The 15,366-nt window shown below is 38.5% G+C and overlaps 1 protein-coding gene across 3 annotated transcripts in view; it reads left to right on the forward strand.

Moving 5' to 3' along the window:
- The window catches only part of DCAF5 (DDB1 and CUL4 associated factor 5), a 76,704-nt gene that overhangs the window by 16,094 nt on the left and 45,244 nt on the right, over positions 1 to 15,366 (forward strand). For all 3 annotated transcript variants that reach the window (XM_068398550.1, XM_068398551.1, XM_068398553.1), the window contains exons 4-5: positions 2,099 to 2,238; positions 6,629 to 6,758. In XM_068398550.1, the coding sequence (XP_068254651.1) occupies positions 2,099 to 2,238; positions 6,629 to 6,758 (270 nt within the window). The remainder of the gene's footprint in view (positions 1 to 2,098; positions 2,239 to 6,628; positions 6,759 to 15,366) is intronic.

The following is a 15,366-nucleotide window of genomic DNA, read 5'->3' on the forward strand; positions in this document are numbered from 1 at the left end:
TACGGGCTTTTTGTTTTGTTTTTCAAAAACTCACCTGACTTGTATTTAAGATAACTAGTGCTTGGCCGGCCTACCTACCCACCTTTTAAAACTTCAGCTGCAGCTGCCTGGTTCTCCACTCTAATGTGAAGCATATTTGTTTTGATACTTTTTACCAAAACTGCAAAGCAGTTGGGAATTAGGCATTGTGCTACATCAAGATTAGTCTGTTAGTCAAAATAGAATTGATACAGTAGTGGTAATGTATTAGATTGGGCTTCTCTAGGTAACATATGTCTTTTGAGCTTACTGCTTTTGAAGTAGGAAAAACTATAAAGTTAAAATTTTGGTCTGTACTGGTAACTTCCACAGATTTAAGCAATGACCATTTAAATAACATGAACTCAAAAAATCAAGTATAAAGAAAAAGCAGGAAGAGATACGTGTAAGAACAGAGAAATATAAAACCTTAGATCTTTTTGAGTTGCCCGAATCCTGGTTAACATAATTTGGACATATTTCTTGCTAGGTTTGTCCGAAGCCTTTTGCATTGAACTGGTCAGTGTACATCTACCTTTCATCATACCTTATATCTACTTCTTGTGTAAATCTTACATGACAGCTGGGCAAAAGTAGCTCTGTCTTATTATTCTAATGCTTCGGGGGAATATATGTTGTTTGGTTGGGGTTTTTTGTTGTTTTGGTTTGGCTTTTTGGGGTTTTTTTGAGGATGCATTTTTTGTGCGTTTTTGATTTGGTTTGGGGTGGTGTTTTGGGAGGGTTTTTTGTTTGGTGGAGTTTTTCTGTTGTTAGTTTTTTTTTTTTTTTAATTAAATGTGGAAGCATCAAAATTTTAGATACTGGTGTTTGTTGTGTTCTTTTCAAGCTTCTACAAGATCTTTGTCCTTGACAATTTTCTATAGAAAACATTTTTTCCTGCTGTGTCTTGCTTAGATGTTTTAACAGGTCTTTTTGATATGTATGTATTTTTAATGTGCTTTTGTTATCGGGGGTTTTTTTTAGGTATGCTAAGTCCAGTTGTAATGCATACAGAATTAATTCCTCTAAGGCTATTTGTGTGATCTTCTGAAAGAAACCTTATTAGTCTGACACACTGAATTCTGATTGATTTCTATAGAAAGTTACTCTGTCTTTTTGAATGATAACACTTGGTCTAGCAACTGCTTTTTCATACTTTTAAATGGCTTTTTCTGTTACTGCCTTTTTGGCATTTCTGTTAATGGTCCGTGGGACAGAATTAGTAGATCTGTCACTAAGAACATCAATTGCCATGTGAGCAAAACACTGATTTTATGTGGGATCTCTTTGGTGGAGTTTCCATGAGGTGTAGGGATTGTGTACAAAGTGTGTTCTCTAAAGAAATAAAGGGGTTTTGCCAAAGAAATAAAACAACCCCAGAATCTTCTGTCTTAGTGTTTTAGCTTTTGGCCTCCCCATGCCACTGTTTCCTCCTTTTTAAATGATCTAAAAAGTTGGGAAAAGAACAGGGAATGGGCTGCTGCTTTTTTAGATCTGCGAAATGGCTGAAATCTAGGTGTACTTTCGTGGGACTTACTTTTATTTTGTTCTTTTTTGCCCCTTTTTCTACATGGAAAAAATATAGGTCTGGTCTGTCCTAGAGAACCAAGAAAAGTTATTAAAAAAGCCAGCTGGAAAGGTGCTCTTTTGTGAGCTTCAACTGAACTTTTGGACAATACAGAAGCCTGTATTAAAGAATGAACTTCTGTCTTATTTTCCTTTTTACATTAAGTAGTAAAAATTTAGTCCACAGGTCCCAAGACCTCTTTCCCTTTCCCATTACCTCCTTCCAAGCTTAATCTAATACAACATGATTTCCATAGCATCTTGCAGTTTCTGAAGTTTTTAAGGTGTGGGTTTTGGTCTGAGGGTTTTTTTTCCCCTCATAGCATGACATCTTGGTCACTCTACATGAGCTTTTTGTTTGTTTTTTGCTCTAATTTAAACAGAAAAGTCTTCTTCTGAAGTTACATAAACCTTGTCACTAAGTATTATTAGGTAGATAAAGCTGTAAATACTTTGCTTTTTAAAACAACAGCAAAAGAAGGAAGAATGATAATATTATGTGTCTTTTTTCCAGCACTGAGACCTTGGATGTGTTCGCCCATGAAGATGCAGTGTATGGTCTTTCAGTGAGCCCAGTAAATGACAACATCTTTGCCAGTTCTTCAGACGATGGCCGGGTTCTTATTTGGGACATCCGAGAGTCTTCCCATGGAGGTGAGATCTCTAGGTGGAAAAGATCATTGATTTAGGAAGAATTTGGGCAAGGCAAGGAAAGGAAAAGTTATGTTTATCTGGGACAACTGAGATAGGGAGTGTTGAGACAGGAGTGTTGGAGAAGGGTAGAAGTGAGGCATAATTCTTGTGGCCAGTGATAGGCAAGCCCTGGTCTTCACAGTTCAGTGTTACTGTCTTAAATGTCTTCATAAAGTACCAGCATATAGTTCAGGCTAGCACAGAACTTGGTATGAATAGGTTTTAACTTGAGTAAAGCAGCAGTGGAGGACATGTCTATTCAATAAAAACATCTTGCTAAACTTGAGATCAGTTAGAAATGTGGAATTTTTTTTGGTTTTGTCTATAGCCTGGGATAAAAAAATTTTTGGACATTTAGAAAGCTGTTATTTTGATTTGAATAATTTTCCAAAGCTATTCATATACTTCCCTGTGACACTGAGAATTGTTCTTATGCATAGTGTTTTCTGGTTGTATGAAAACTTAGAGCCCTTATGTGATAACAGGGAAGTTGAATTATTACTTAATCTTTGTTTTCTAAAACAGAACTGAATACTGTTGATTTATGTAACAAACCTGCAGCTTCTCAAAACACTGCAATCTGTGTTTTTACAGCTGCAGTTCTAAGGTTGAAGAGTCTCAGTTTAGAACTGTAGTTACAAAAATTTGAAGAGGAATACTCCAGTAATTGAATTGCAGTGTATGAATACTTCAGTAAATGAAGTTGTGAGTTTACCCCATCCTAAAGAACACAAAGCTGAGAATTTAAAACTGAGCAGTCTGCAGGAGTACAGAATCTGGTTCCCTTCTTTCATAGCTAAAATAAACGTTCATCTTTTTTTTTTAAGGTGATTAAATGCAATTGCCTAAACTCACAGTTTCTACTGATCTTCCAGGAACGTTGTTTATGGCACTGAAATCCAGCTTATGTATTTTGTGGCAATTTGTACACATTTGTTGTTGGGTCAGAGTTGCTGTTTATGAACTGAATTAGCTTTTTCCATACCTGGTGAATCTGATAACTTTTCTAGACTGTGATTCTGTCCCTTTTTGACAAGGAAATAAAAGCTGAAACAAGACATACTTTATAGTCTCATAGGAGTCTTTTAGAGCCACTAGTATCATGAGGGCTTTATTGAATGTGAGTAACCAGAATTAGGTCTTTCTTGATAAGGCCCACTGTAATACTCAGAGTAGATTGCTTATTGATGCCCTCCCTACCACAGACATATTGCCTTTGTATAAATAAAAATTATATATATATTAGCACTGCATTCAATTTTCAGTAGTCTGATTCTTGCTGTGAATTCTGATTCTCTTGTGCAATTGTGATACCCCTTATCTCTTTCCATCTGGTAATGTTATTAAAACATTCTGAAAAACAATGCCCATCCTCAGTATAAGTATATCACAGATTTTAATAAAAATATCTATAATGCCTCTTCTCTGGATCAGTCTTTGAGGAACTCATTAATAACCTCCCTCTTGCTCAGGAGTCCCTTACTAGTACAGTGAACTCTTGTGTTCCCTTCAGCCAGTTTCTTACCCCATGCAACTCCCTTTGCTAATCCCAGCTGCCTGTAGCTAAACTTGATACTATACCACATGTGAATTTAGTTCTCATTAGATCTACCACTTTTCCCCTATATAAAAGGTCAGTTACTTTATCAAAGAAAGATCAAATTAGTCTGATGTGACTAGTTTACCTTTGGTAAATCCAAGTGTCACTTCATCCCTATTTTTCTGTTTTCATAATATCCAAATTGTAAGACCAGACACTGAATATGGCTTCCAAATTAGAAATGGTGAAGTGCTCCATTATTGCCTCCTCCTGAACTCTACACCATAAAGATCTGCCTCTGTTAGGAGAACTACCTGTTGCTGACAGTGGATGTCAGCAGTCGGTGGGACTGGAGGCTTAAATGCATCTGTATGAAGCTGCTCAGTATCATAAGCTAACGTCCAATGTGATCTGAGTTTCTGAAATTGTATGAAATGAGGTTTGTCCTTCTTGTAGTTACACCTTGCTACTGCTTTTACTGTTGCTGAGACTTTGAATGAGAAGGCTGCACCAGTGAAAATGGAGTGAAGAAGTGTTGGCTGTGGTACATTTGGGGCTTTTTTGGAGTAGTGTCTCAGGTTCTCTGAATTTTTAATGAAGGGCTTTTGCATGCTTATATAGGAGTCCTGAGTCAGCATTTATGTGTGAGCCCTGCCAATGTTTACTACAATATAATGCTTGTCACTAGGGTAATCCCCTTGTCTGCAATGGTATTGTCATTGAAATAGGCACTATGCCTGCTAGCATTAAGTATAGTTACTTACCCTGAGTGGCCAGCTCATTAAAATCTTGCAAATAATCTCCTAGTTTAAAATAATGCATTAAAAGAAGTTGGAAAAGGAGTTTCACTCCCCTTCTGTTTCTCCATGCCTTTCACTGCTGAGTGATTTGTGCAGTAATTCTTATAAACCAACTTTTAGTTTTTGTTAGAGATGGTGTTGAGCTTCTCCCTTGAGAAACATTTTCATACTCTAGTGTATAAGAGCTACAATTGTGAATGAACATAAAGAACAATAAAAAAAGTAATTCCCCCTACTTTTCATTAAAGTGACTTAGTGCCTCATTAGTTTACTCCTGTAATTTCTCTTTAATTTGACAGACTGAAAGGCAACTATTGATATTTTAGAATAAAACTGTGGTGCCAGGCTATTTATAATAAAGGGGTGAAGGAAAGCACCAGTAATTAGTGACAATTATTTGACTAAACAAATGTACACAAATTAAAAGTTTATTTTAAAAAACAGCTCCTTTATTTGGCAATTTGATGATTTTTGTCTCTCCACTCAGCTAATGCAGGCCATTGCTTCTTAGTGGGGCCTGCCATTTTAGTAACAGCATTTTATGTCCCAGCAGGGATCTGATTTGATGATGCCAATGTAGAAAGTCAAGTTCCGGTGTTAAACCTTATTTGGAACTGCCAGCAGACCAACAGCAATCTCTAAAGCCTTGGGGCAGGCTGGCAGAACAAAAGTTTGCTCTTGTTCTTCCCTTTGCTTCTGCCTCCTATGACAATTAGTAGCACCAGGGAGTTTCAGCCATGGTCAGAGACCTTTGCTTTGATCACTAATAAATGAATGCTAAAAAGGAAGGTCCCTATGTCAAAAAGCTTGTAATAGAGCCTAAGAGGAGGATACAGATGGGGTAGGACAAATAAACAATTAATGCTGTCTCAGTTGCTTCCTGGGCAGTAGTTTCAGAAGGTACTGGGAATTTGGGAGAGTTATCTGTTAAGCCGTGTTTTATATGTCTTAATGAGGGATATGATGAAAGAAAATGAAGTACCTTTGAAGGTGCCTGTGGGGCTAAAGGTGCCTGCACACAGTGGCTCAAATAAGAGCAATAAGAGAGTCTCGCAAGCATGTGAGCAACACAGTGATTGCATCAAAGCAAACAGTGAATGGAAGTCTTGCATAGTCCCTGGCTCAAAATAGGCATTGATTCTGGTTTCTTAGTTGAGTGAAAGAGTGGCAGCATGCCACAAAAGATACACACAACAAAGAATTAGACTGTGCCTAAAGCCATAAAGCTAGCAGAAAGATACAGAGAAGGATGAGAGTCAAGGCTCTTCATGGAGGCAGCATTTTGATGACATGAATAGGGCAGAGTAGCAGGCCAAACGGAGTCTTGTTACACTTATCAAGATGAGGGCGAGAGAGTCTGGATGAGCATGTTTTTAACTCCTGTGTGTGAACAGAAAAGCCAACTGTGAACATTTTTATGCTAGAGGAACACCCTTCTTGTCTGCTTGTACAGCTGCTTGTACAGCACTGAAGAGGTAGCAGGCCTCTTTTCTCCAGGGTTGGCAGCTTGCTTTGAGCTGAGTTCCACACAAACTTATTTCACTTTTTGTAATATTATTCTCCCGTATAAGCAATTGCTCTATTTACAGTTTGGGTGATCACCAATGGCTGTGGAAGCTTCCAGGTATATATTGCTAGGAAACTTTCAGAAGCCCCCTCCCCATGTGTAGTCCTTATTAGATAACTGTTTGGTCACGAACCTTAAGAAGATTCAAATACTTGGTCTTTAAGTGGCTAGTTTTAAACTCTGATAACCTTCCATAAGCAAAATGGTGTCTTGAAATCCAGTATGTGTCCTTTTCCATATTTAGACGCAGTTAATGTACACGTGGGTGGATTTTAAAACCTGTTTTTATATTGCTTTGGATGTGTCAGCTTGAGAAATGGTTTGAACATGCCTCTATATCTTCAGATCTTGTTATGCTGTGTCCATATTAAGCTGCCAAACTCTGCATTGAACAGTTGTATGCATTGTTTGTTTTTATGTCTGAAATCTCAACTTTTTCAACAGAGCCCTTCTGCTTGGCACACTACCCATCAGCCTTCCACAGTGTGATGTTTAATCCAGTAGAACCCAGATTGCTGGCTACTGCCAACTCCAAGGAAGGTGTGGGACTCTGGGATATTCGTAAACCTCAGAGGTAAGATCTGTCTGTCTTTGTCTTACGCTGTGCTATTGCTTTCCCTTGAGAGATGATGGCATGCCACACTTTTTTTTTTTTTTTTACCCTCAAGTCAGAACATACAATGATAAGAAAAAATGCCAGAACAAAGGTGACAGGAATGTTAGTAATGCTGAATTAAATTATTTTGCATAATTAACATTCTTCTTCATACATACGATCTAATTTTATTTAAAATGGAGCTAGATCATCAATGTTAAGGTAAGTGGTGTTTTGGAAGCCTGCCTGGCCTCACCACTGCAGATTAACTCGGATTTTTGTATCAAGCTTGCATCATTGTATTTAGCACTGGCTTGCTAATACTGAAAGAAGCCATGGTGGGCACTGCCTGGTTTACAGTTTGTTTTTTCTACCCAGGTCAGTTTTCAGTGGCTGACTAGAGATTGTGGCCAAGGCAGCTTTTTACTCAACATCTGAGAGTTTTATATTACTTCCTAGACACCTGGACAGTCAGTTGGGCTGCGTAATATACTTTCAGGTTTGCATAGGATTTTAAACAAATGAAGAGAATAAGTTTGCAGTATGAAGTGTGGTTAGACTGGATTCTAAAGTGGACTTATGCAGTGTCTGATACCAGAGTTTTGTATGCATGAGAGATTAAGCTTCAGTTAAAGTATTTTTCGATCTTTCAGATTTTGAAAGTAATTTCCTTTTTTTATTATAATAATCACAAAAAAAATTTGAGCACCTCAAGTAAATGTTTCTCTCTTACCCCCCCCCAACTTTTGTTTACAAATTTCCAGTTATAAGTTTAAGCATAGAAAGGATAATTTCAAAAAAGTGAAAAGAGGGGAGAACAGGTCATACTTGTTTTACAGTGCAGTAGCCTCAGCTATTTAAAATCTTTGTAACGTACACTTGACTCTCCCCTTATTGGTGAATTTCTTGGAATATCCAGAAGCATGTATCACTAAAAATTCTTTTTGGCTTTGTACTGCACCAAAAGAAAAAGTAATCTCGTATGAAGTTAATTATAATGGGCTTAAAAAATATTCTAAAGCCTTTAGACATCCATTACAATAGCAACCAAGTTATGGTTTCACGAGAGTTTATTATTCTTAAATTGTAAACATTAATGGTTTGAATTGCTTTTTATTCTTGAGCTTGAATCAGAATTTGCACGCTGATGCTGGTGGCTCTAGAGCTCGCTCACATTTGTAAATTTTGCCAGAGCCCTTGTTGGCAGCTGTTGTACAGTCTGCTATTAAATTTAGGTTTGATAAAATTTAACTGGAAGGGAGTTAGGAAGTTGCCTAAGCAATCTTCTCTTTCCCTTGTCAAACTCTTTATGTCTATGTCTTAGTAAGTAAATTTCTAACATCAAACTAACTTCAGCATTTACTGGATAGAGGGAGAGAAATACAAGATGCTCTTACAAAACATGTTTCTTGGTTTTTTTCCCCATAAAATTTCTGTCATTTTAACTTCAGTTCGTGCATATTGTTTTCCTGTGGACTAATATGGACAAAGTTGGCTTCCTCTTGCCAAACCAGCTGGCCTCACACTGGTTTTGCAGGATTCTTTGTTTTTCAGCTTCTACCTCAATTTTGTGATTTAAGAACTTCCACAGGTTGAGTTGGTCTTGTTTTCGAAAGTGAGTTACACCAAAACATTTCTCTCTTCAGACATCTATTCTCAGAGTGTGAATATAAAAGGAATGATGTTTGTAGAGTGGTATAGCTTATATCAATAGAAATTCTAGATGGATGGAAAATTTAGATGAAGTCTTTCACTTGGGTAGCAAAATGAAATGGGATCACCCTGAAAAGGTGGTACAAAGCTAACAGGAATAGAGAGAGGGAGTAAGTATCACTAAGTATACAAGCATTGACCCTGATAAATGCAGGAGCAGCTGAGTTGAGTAAGGACTTCTCTTACAAATTTTAACAGCTGCTTTCTAATAGTGGAAATAGTGCCTTTTTCTTATTGTTAGCTATTCTCGTTGAGACTTTGATCTCCAAAAGTTTCTCAGTCTCTATATAAAAGTGTTGATGAGCTATTACTTGGGATGGTAGAAGCAGTAAAGTCATGGAAACTCAGAAGATCTCCAGTGTAGATGTTATCCTGCCTTCTTCCTCAGTCTTAACCACAAGGCAAAGTGCTTGCTGTGAGCTTGTTGGGAGCTACTGTGTGTGTTATGAGATAATAGTCTGTGCTCACGTGTTTAAGGACACACATTTTTAGCTATATGGTGGCATTGTTCTTTCTAATGCCAAATATAAAATAGCTATAACAGAATTTAATTGGTAATGCTTCTCAGCAAGCAATTTGTATTTCTCCAGGTTTAGCACCCATGTGAAAGACTTAATAATAACCTTTGACAAATCTGAATTCTACAGTCTTTGAATGATGAAAGGGGAGGGGAAAGGGTGCCTTATGTTACTACCTCTGGGTTGCCTTGAAGGCCTTGGATAAATATTGGTAGAAGCTTATACGGTTACATCTGATGGACAAGAGTTACCCTTTTCTGGCCCTAATCTCATCAAAGTAAATCTTTCCAATTAAAAAGCTAAATGGTGATTGTTAAACGTCATACCTTGCAACTACAGTGCTGGAATTCCTATGTGGATGGATCACACCACTTTTTCCTGCATAGGGGAACGTGTGCAACACCCTTATTGTACAGCTGGACATACACTGTGTATACCATGCAGCTGTTCCCTTAAGCACTGAATTTAAAGCATTTGCACCTACTAGGTGTGGTGCATTGCGTAAAATAGGCACGTTTCCTGCCTGCAGCCTGCTCCTCCCAGAGGACTCAGAAACAGGAAAATGAATAGTGAGAGACAGGCTGCCCCTTGCAGAGTAAATGCTGTTGACTGATATTTAGAGCCTCAGACTTGGGCTGAGCAAGCTGTAACTTAAATGAATGCAGGTGATAAGCCTGCTTTCAGCAAACAGTTTTCTGGGACAGCCATCAGCTTTCCTCCTTTGCGTGATCAGAGGTGTGCCCAAAACATAGTGAGAAGGGTGTACTTGGCTGAGGGAAAGAAAATGGCCTAAAGCCCTCTGCTGCCACTGCATTTTGTTCCCAGGAAACTCTCAGGGAAGAAGACTCTTCAGAGTGAACTATGTCCTTCTAGCAGGCTGCCAAAGCCAGTGTCTCCCATATTTAAATCAATTACACTGAATTGTTAGTCTTTATTAAAGTAACAGAGCTTTGCCAAAACTCCCACTGGTCTCTGCAGATCTCGTTTGCTAATCTAGAAATATGGAACTTGATTTTTAATGTATTTGAGGCCAATTCACTTTGTCTTATGAGGAAACAATTTTATTAATTTGTAGATCAGTTAAAATATAATCCTCACTTCACTGAGGAAGTGGAAGCCAGAATTTAGATTTTCATCTGTGGGTTTTAGTTTGTTACAGTCTTTTCTGGGGAAAATACACTGTGAACTTAATTATCAGGAAAAAAAAGTTTTTTGTTAAGGATGAAGTAATCCACATAATGCTGTAAGTACTTGTGGTAGACTTTACATAGACCTGAAGCTGGTATGTGAGGGAGTTTATGTATATTTTCTGTATTCTTATTAATAACAAGGGACACAAAATGTAGTTTCAGGTAAGATGTGTGCCAAAAACATTTTGGCTGATGAATTTTTTAGGCAGAACGGGTTACACAACCCTGAAATTCTCCATAATCTAGGGATAAACAGGAAGCTGCCTGTGTAACTTGCATGCCAGAACACCAGCACAGCAAAGAAGGGCTACTGCATCAGCTGCTTTTCTCATTGTCAAAAAAGTCTGCTAATGGTGGAAATCCTTGCTTCTCTATAGGTTCGTAGATCTCTTTTATACTGTCGTCAGTATCCAAGAAAATGTGACAGACTGAGGTGTAAGAAGGATGAGGGAATAGCGGCTTTTGGGGGACACAGTGTGGAAGTATTAACTTGCTGGAATTGTTGCATAGCACAATATATAACTATAGTATAAAATTGCTAGATCTGTCTATTCCTTCCCTAGCCTACCTTTTTATTTCTGTTGCTGCACATAAAGTTCACTTGTGAGGGACTTTATTTTATGCTGTAAACTGTCAAGGGAAATTCTTCCTTTCCTTCGGTATTGGTTTAATCCTTCATAATACTGTGGCCATTGTGGGAGTTTTTCAGTCCTATCATTCCACCCGTGGTGCTAGCAGAAATAACTTGATCAGGTAAACTTCAGCTGTTTTGTGACAATGTGTGGTAGCGGGGTTTTGATTAGGGATTGAATGGGTAGAAAGAAGGAGAGGAAGTGTAGATACTTCTAGGTGTTTGCTGTGGATTGCCAAAATAGTAACTTCCAGTGGGTTAAGCAGGGCTGCAGCACTCCTCCAATACGGGAAAGGTGAAATGGTTATATGTAGTTAATAGTTTGCTGCTCATATAACACTTCATGTAAAACTCATTTACCCCAACTACTGTCCTGTTCTCTGTCAGTTCTCAGATGGAAGCAGAGTTAAACTGATGTAGCCGCTGCTGGGTTTGCTTCATAACTGGAGACTGTTCTGAGGAATCCTGCTGCCACTCCCCTGCAAAGTCTAGAAAGCAAATTAAAAGCCAGGAATTCCAAAGACCAGCTGTTGGTGGCAAATAGCAGTATTGTAGCTAGCAACACCTGCACATAACATGTATTACAGCCGACAGCACTGGTGCAGTAATACTCTTTACAGATATAGGTGAGGTTTGATAAGCCCAGAGCATTCAGCTGGCCTTCACTCATTTGAAGGGGATCAGGCTTAATGCTGAATTTCTAGTTTTACAGCAGAGGCTCCTCAGGTTGAGGTATAGTTTTTCTTTAACTTTGTTCAACTTGATGATGCACTGTCACAAAAGGGATGATTTGCTGTTAACTTCTAAACTTGTATGGCAGTCAGTGGAATATGGCTAATTGTGCAGTTTTAAACTAATAGCTCTAAATTTTAAAAATCTTGAATGGAGTAGTGATATCCTAGTAGGTTAGAGAATTCAGATATAGATTCCACTGCTTGTCAGAAAAAAATGACTTGCATCTACATACTTATCCGGAAAATATGAGGATTTTTACACCAGAGTATTTTTCTCCAAAATACATGGCTCTTCTCCAATTGGGTTACAGGAGAATTTGTCTGCTAGCTTGCTGTTACATGCCTCCAGCCAGGAGAGTTGGTTTTATCCACTTCTGTACTCGGACAACACTAAACACCTCTACAAATTAAAAATAAAATGTTTTTAAGGTTAGAAAAAAAAGTCCTGATTATAAGTAGATTTTATTCATATACTGTGAAATTGGTTAACTTTCTGATGGGAAGCTGGAAGTGCTTTATACTTGGCTACTACAGTGAAGGAGGTAATTGAAAAGCCAGCATTTCTTGGCGTGCAGGGGGAAATCCAGAGACAGTTGCACAGCTCTGAATTGTGAAAAGTTTAGCTCACTTCAAATAGTCATAATTTGATTAGTCTTGCTGACTGAGTCAGGATGCAGAGGCGGATTCATTTTGCTTTTTCCCAAAGTTCATTCACAGCTTGATATATCTTCTGTCTCAGATTTAGTGCAGCAATTGAGATTCCCCTCTTCTCCCCCAGTATACTAATAAGATCTGAATGTGGTGGGCTGGCTCCTCAAAAAAGCGTACAAAGCACTGTTAAAATACAACTAATAAAAGTCCAGTATGATTACGAGTTGACTAGTGATAGAATGTGTGAGTATTGCCATTCTTTCAGGTGGATGCTAAACTGAAACCAACTGTATTGTTTCTTTTTTAAAAACAGTGCATTGAAAAGCTTAAATGTGGTCTTGATTAATGAGGCTGTTGTAAGGCACTCACACCACTAGATGGGGTCTGGAAGCTGTGCCTTTAGGGAAATCAAAAAAGGCACATCTATGCATCTTAAACTGTTTAGAATAAAGTATGTATTGCAAATATGTATTGTCACAGAATTGCTGGGGCCAACTCAGCAAGTCTGTTTATGTATATATTTCAAGCAATGACTATGTAATTCCAGCTAATTTTAGGTACTCCAGTTCTCCCTTCTTCCCCTTTTCCACGCAACCCCATGCCCATCTCCTTCTTTTTACTTAAATCAAAAGGCTGCTTTTTTCCCTAAGAAAATATGATAATTATCCCCTTCATTCTTTCTTTTCTTATATTGCCTCTTCCCCCAACTTACATCAGCTAATCTGGAAGTTTCTGAGATCAAAATTATTATTGGCTTGTCCTATTAATGACCATCACATGCTTTTAAACTGGTTTTCATACTACAAAACGTATGTTCACAGAATTGTTGTCTGCTTGTGATGGGAGTGTTGAGCCTGTGCTTTTTACACAGTGGGATCCATTTGTGTGTCCAGTTCAAGGGTTAAAATGCTAAGTCTTGGGTCAGTATCAGAAATACATATCTCAGGGCATTTTTGTGAGCCTGGGAGGGCTTATCTAAAAGCTCCCAGGTCCTCATTCCTGCTATGTCCATTGCACTAATTCTGTGGTTGACCTGTTTTTTGAGCCAACTCATCATGCTCAGAAGTTAGAAAACTAACTTGGAAAAGCTTTGTAGCTTTCTTATGGCCTAGCAAGTTGAACCGGGTTCAGGGAGGGCCCAGTGAATAGCATAGATGATGGAGAAGAGAGAGGGAGGCCTGCAAGGCTGAGAACAGGAGATAAGAAGGAAGCAAGACCTTCCTTATTTGAGGAGCAGTGAACTATTAGATATGTTCATCTGTTTGTGGCATTACTGGTTTACTTGCTTCAGTTTCTTTTGCTACACTAATCTTCCCCTTTTTTTTCTCATCCACATGTTCCTTACAAGCATTCCTGGTGGCTTTTTACAAAGTAGGAGGGGTGAAACGGCAAAGTTGGGGGTGATTGACCTTCCAAGTCTGCCTGTTTCATGAGAATAAACTATAAGCAGAGAGCGTTTCTGTTCAACACTGACTTGCTATGTTCCTGCAGTACGACATAGTGTTCCAGGACACCGGTCTTGAGTGTTGAGTTCTGGGAACACTTTTGTCCCCAGAGCTCAAGTACTGGCTTCAAGCTCTGAGTGAGGTAGAAATGCTTACATGCCATAGACCTTTTAAAGATTCTTATGAAAGTTCAGGAGGCCTGTGCTGTCTGTGTAGTTACAAGCCAATGTACTCAAAAAGCCCAATGATGAGTTAAAAAAGTCCTTGACCACCAGGGCAAACCTGGTATCCCTTGCTGACTTTAAACCTTATGGGATATTTTAAAAGCTAACTTGATCATACAAGTCATAATAAGCCCAAGTTAAAGGAGTGTCAATTTCAGTGTTTTCCATCAACGCTTTACAGACAAAGCCAAACAGGAACATTAATTCAACTTTGATTTCTTTCTTTGTCTTGGCTGAGGAGTAACTGCAGTTCGGAGCCTTTTTAAGCAAACTTTTTTAGCTCACATTAAATGAATATTTGTGTCTCAAAAAAACACCAATCAAGAAGGCTCTCTTAATGGACTTCAAACTAACATCAAATTTGCCTCCTGCAGTGAGAATTCAGAGGAAGCAAACTCCCAAGCTGTGGATGAGGAATACCTGTTGTTAGATATCAGTGAATCACCCAGTGATTAACTCGTTAAATAGTAAGCAAAATACAGAGATGGAAATTTCTTCCCTGTAATAGACTAATTAGATTCAGGGGGATCTTGAGGGAGGGCTCTTGTTAGCATGTTCATGAATGTTGGAGTATGTTGATCTTGCCAATGTGTGGAGGACTTTGAAAGATGTGGCTGTACAGTGTTGCTGGTCCCCAACTGAATGTGTTCTCTAAAGACTTTGTCTTGAACAGAGCTTTTTCTGCCAAGTGCTAATTACTAGGTGTTCAGCTTAGTCGTTGTGCTGCAAGAAAACACAATGCAACTGTTAAAACAGTGTATTGAACGCATAATTTCTGGTCCAAATGTATTGGAAGTCACAGGTGCTCGGTACTTCTGAAAATCCAGTTCTTGACTTCTAATTGCTTTGCCTTATAGTTTCACTTGTTCCATTTAGTTCACAACCTTTTAAAAACCTGATGAGTATTACCTTCTTGTTTTCTGCATCAGTGTAATGGTCTCTGATGGCAAGAGGAAAACGCTGTATGTACTACATGACTTCTTTCTGCAGAAGGGTACGGAATATCTGTACTCATGATAATCTAAGGACGTAGAAGTCTTGCAGGTGGTTTATGTTAGATTGACATGCTGACTTGTAATTGGAAAAGTTAGGTTTCAGGTTCCCAAGTCCTTTGTCGGTTTTGAAATGTAAGTGGTAGCTGCCAGAACTACAGGCAATTTGAGAACAGTTCTTCAGAGTTTAGTTAGATACATGTCAGATAGAACATATTTGCAAGAGAGGGCTAAGTATTACCTCTGAATAGAGGCATGGTTTATTTTGTTGGGGGTTGTTTTTGTTGATGGGTGGGAGTGCAAGGAAAAGGTGGGTAAGGGAGATGATGAGTATTTGCAGCTCTGCCTGTACCACAGGTGATACTTATAGGCTGTTACACAGAGGGGACTTCAGAAAACCTGTGTGGTGATGCAGAAGGTATTCTAGGTCATAAAACCAGCATTGTAACTGAGTCCAAGTCCATAGATTTAGGTCTACAGCAGTTGCCA

This window comes from Nyctibius grandis, chromosome 4, assembly GCF_013368605.1.
Source record: "Nyctibius grandis isolate bNycGra1 chromosome 4, bNycGra1.pri, whole genome shotgun sequence".
NCBI classification, from domain to species: Eukaryota; Metazoa; Chordata; class Aves; order Nyctibiiformes; family Nyctibiidae; genus Nyctibius; species Nyctibius grandis.